The following is a 2,201-nucleotide window of genomic DNA, read 5'->3' on the forward strand; positions in this document are numbered from 1 at the left end:
TTGATTTCTTTCTTGTAAATGACATCACTAAAAATAAAATTATTTTTTCAGGGAATAGTATGGTCCCCATCCAAAATAATTGCACGTCTAGGTGAAGAAATAGGAGATCCTTCCTGTATTGCGTATTGGGCAGCTAAGAATAAAATTCCAATTTTTAGTCCTGCATTGACTGATGGTAGTCTTGGAGATATGATGTATTTCCATAGCATAAAGAATCCAGGCTTGATTGTAGACATCAATTCTGGTAAGCTTCATTTTTTTTTTGCATTCATTCTAGTATAAGTAATACCTGCAGCAAGCACAAACATACTCTTGTGTACAATCTTTTTCATCTTTTTAATCAGTATACATTTGACTTATATATAGAGATTCTTCATTTATATTTAATTTTTTTTTTATAAACTAAAATTAAGATTTAAGTGTTATTGAGGCTAATCATATGCATTGGTAATTTGTTAAATTTGATATTCCAGATCTAAGAAGACTCAATCAATTTGCTAAGAAATCTCTAAATACTGGTATGGTGATAGTAGGCGGGGGAATCATCAAGCACCACATATGTAATGCTAATCTCATGGTGGGTTCTATAGTTTAATTTGTGTAAATTTTTGGATTTATGTATATCCATGTTTAGTAAGTGCAGGTATCTGGACATTGCTGCAATCCAACTGAAATACATTATATGGTAAATTTCCAGATGAAAGCAATATTTGCACTTCATATGCAATTCATGTACTTATTATTTATATATTTTCAGAGAAATGGTGCAAATTTTTCAGTGTTTCTGAATACTGCAAGTGAATGGGATGGCAGTGATAGTGGTGCTCGACCAGATGAAGCAGTCTCTTTGGGAAGATTTAAATGGATTCACCCCTTTTTAAGTAGGAAAATTGCTTCTCTCTTCTCTCTCCTCTCTCTCCCCCTTTTCCTCTCTCTTCTTCTCCTCTCTTCTCTTCCCTCTCTCCCCTCTCATCTCTCTCCCCTCTCTCTCTCCTCTCTCTCTCCTTCTCCTTCTCCTTCTCCTTCTCCTTCTCCTTCTCCTTCTTCTTCTTCTTCTTCTTCTTCTTCTTCTTCTTTGTCTTCTTCTTCTTATCTCCTTTCTTTCTTTCTTCTTTTTTTTGTGCACATTGCAGTGATGAAAAAGAAGCAGTGATGTTATGCTTTCAAAACTTGATTTGATATATGAAAATAATTTCTTTGTTAGTAAAGTAGATACATATGATTGCTCTCCTTATTCTGTGTTAGAATAACCTAGATGTGCAGGTTACAAACACAGATGTAATATTGATATATTTTTCTTTCAGATCTATGGGAAGCATCATTTGTATTCCCATTGTTAGTTGGAGAAACATTTGCAACTTTATCATGGGAAAAAGGCCCACAGAAAATGCTGCTTATATGAATAATTTTCTTTTTTGGAACATTTTAAATTTTTTATCAAGAGGGTTTGTTTTTACTTCCTATCCTAATTGTATGCAATAAGCCCAATCGCAAAATTTTAAAAGAACTTTTAGAACACAAGCATTTCTAAAAATTCGGTCCCCCCCAGGCATTTTACAACCCAACATAATCTTAAAGGTGTCTTGCTAGCACTGCAAGCGGGAAAAATATTTTGATCTCCTATTTAAGATTAAGATCATTGCTGTAAAAATTGCAATCATGTGTATATGTAGTTACTTCAGAGGGGGCAGTAAATATTTGCCAAAACTTCTTTTTTTTTTGTGAAGTAAGAAATTAAATTTAGAGAATAAAAAAAAATGAAAGGAAACAGTTTTAAAGGAAAAATTCAGTTAGCTTTACAGCAAAATGTTAGTATCCTTTTTTTAAGACAGGTTTTGACCATAAAGATTCTAAATAAAACAATGTTTTAAATAAAGTATAAAAAGATAAAAAATCACATTCAACTATATCCCTTTTTTCCAAAATTGCTTTACTTGGTTTAAAAAGGGCTTTATGATAATATGTAAAATTTAATATATTTTTCTCTCTTTTAAGAAATGCCTGAGTTAGCATTTACAAGAGCTTTGGACTTGAATTAAAATTTAACCTGTTTTTTTTTTATTTTGAAAGAAAAAACCTTTAAATTTATTATCAAATCACACATTCGGACCATTTTCATTTTCCCCTATACTTTCTGTAATTCTGAGATTGCTCGTTCCGTTTTTATTTTTGTGAATTTTGGAGATGATTATTGCAAAAGA

At 31.6% G+C, this 2,201-nt stretch overlaps 2 protein-coding genes across 2 annotated transcripts in view; both read left to right on the forward strand.

Annotated features, from left to right (window-relative positions):
• LOC119586595 (probable deoxyhypusine synthase) overlaps positions 1-1,402 on the forward strand; it is a gene marked incomplete at its 5' end in the record, with an annotated part of 12,819 nt that extends 11,417 nt beyond the window's left edge. The window contains 4 exon segments of the mRNA XM_037935345.1: positions 52-244; positions 474-577; positions 758-881; positions 1,305-1,402. Coding sequence (XP_037791273.1) covers positions 52-244; positions 474-577; positions 758-881; positions 1,305-1,402 — 519 coding nt within the window.
• LOC119586308 overlaps positions 1-2,201 on the forward strand; it is a 70,882-nt gene that overhangs the window by 42,213 nt on the left and 26,468 nt on the right. The gene's annotated exons all lie outside the window — the stretch shown is intronic.

Source organism: Penaeus monodon, chromosome 21, assembly GCF_015228065.2.
Source record: "Penaeus monodon isolate SGIC_2016 chromosome 21, NSTDA_Pmon_1, whole genome shotgun sequence".
In the NCBI taxonomy this organism is placed as follows: domain Eukaryota; kingdom Metazoa; phylum Arthropoda; class Malacostraca; order Decapoda; family Penaeidae; genus Penaeus; species Penaeus monodon.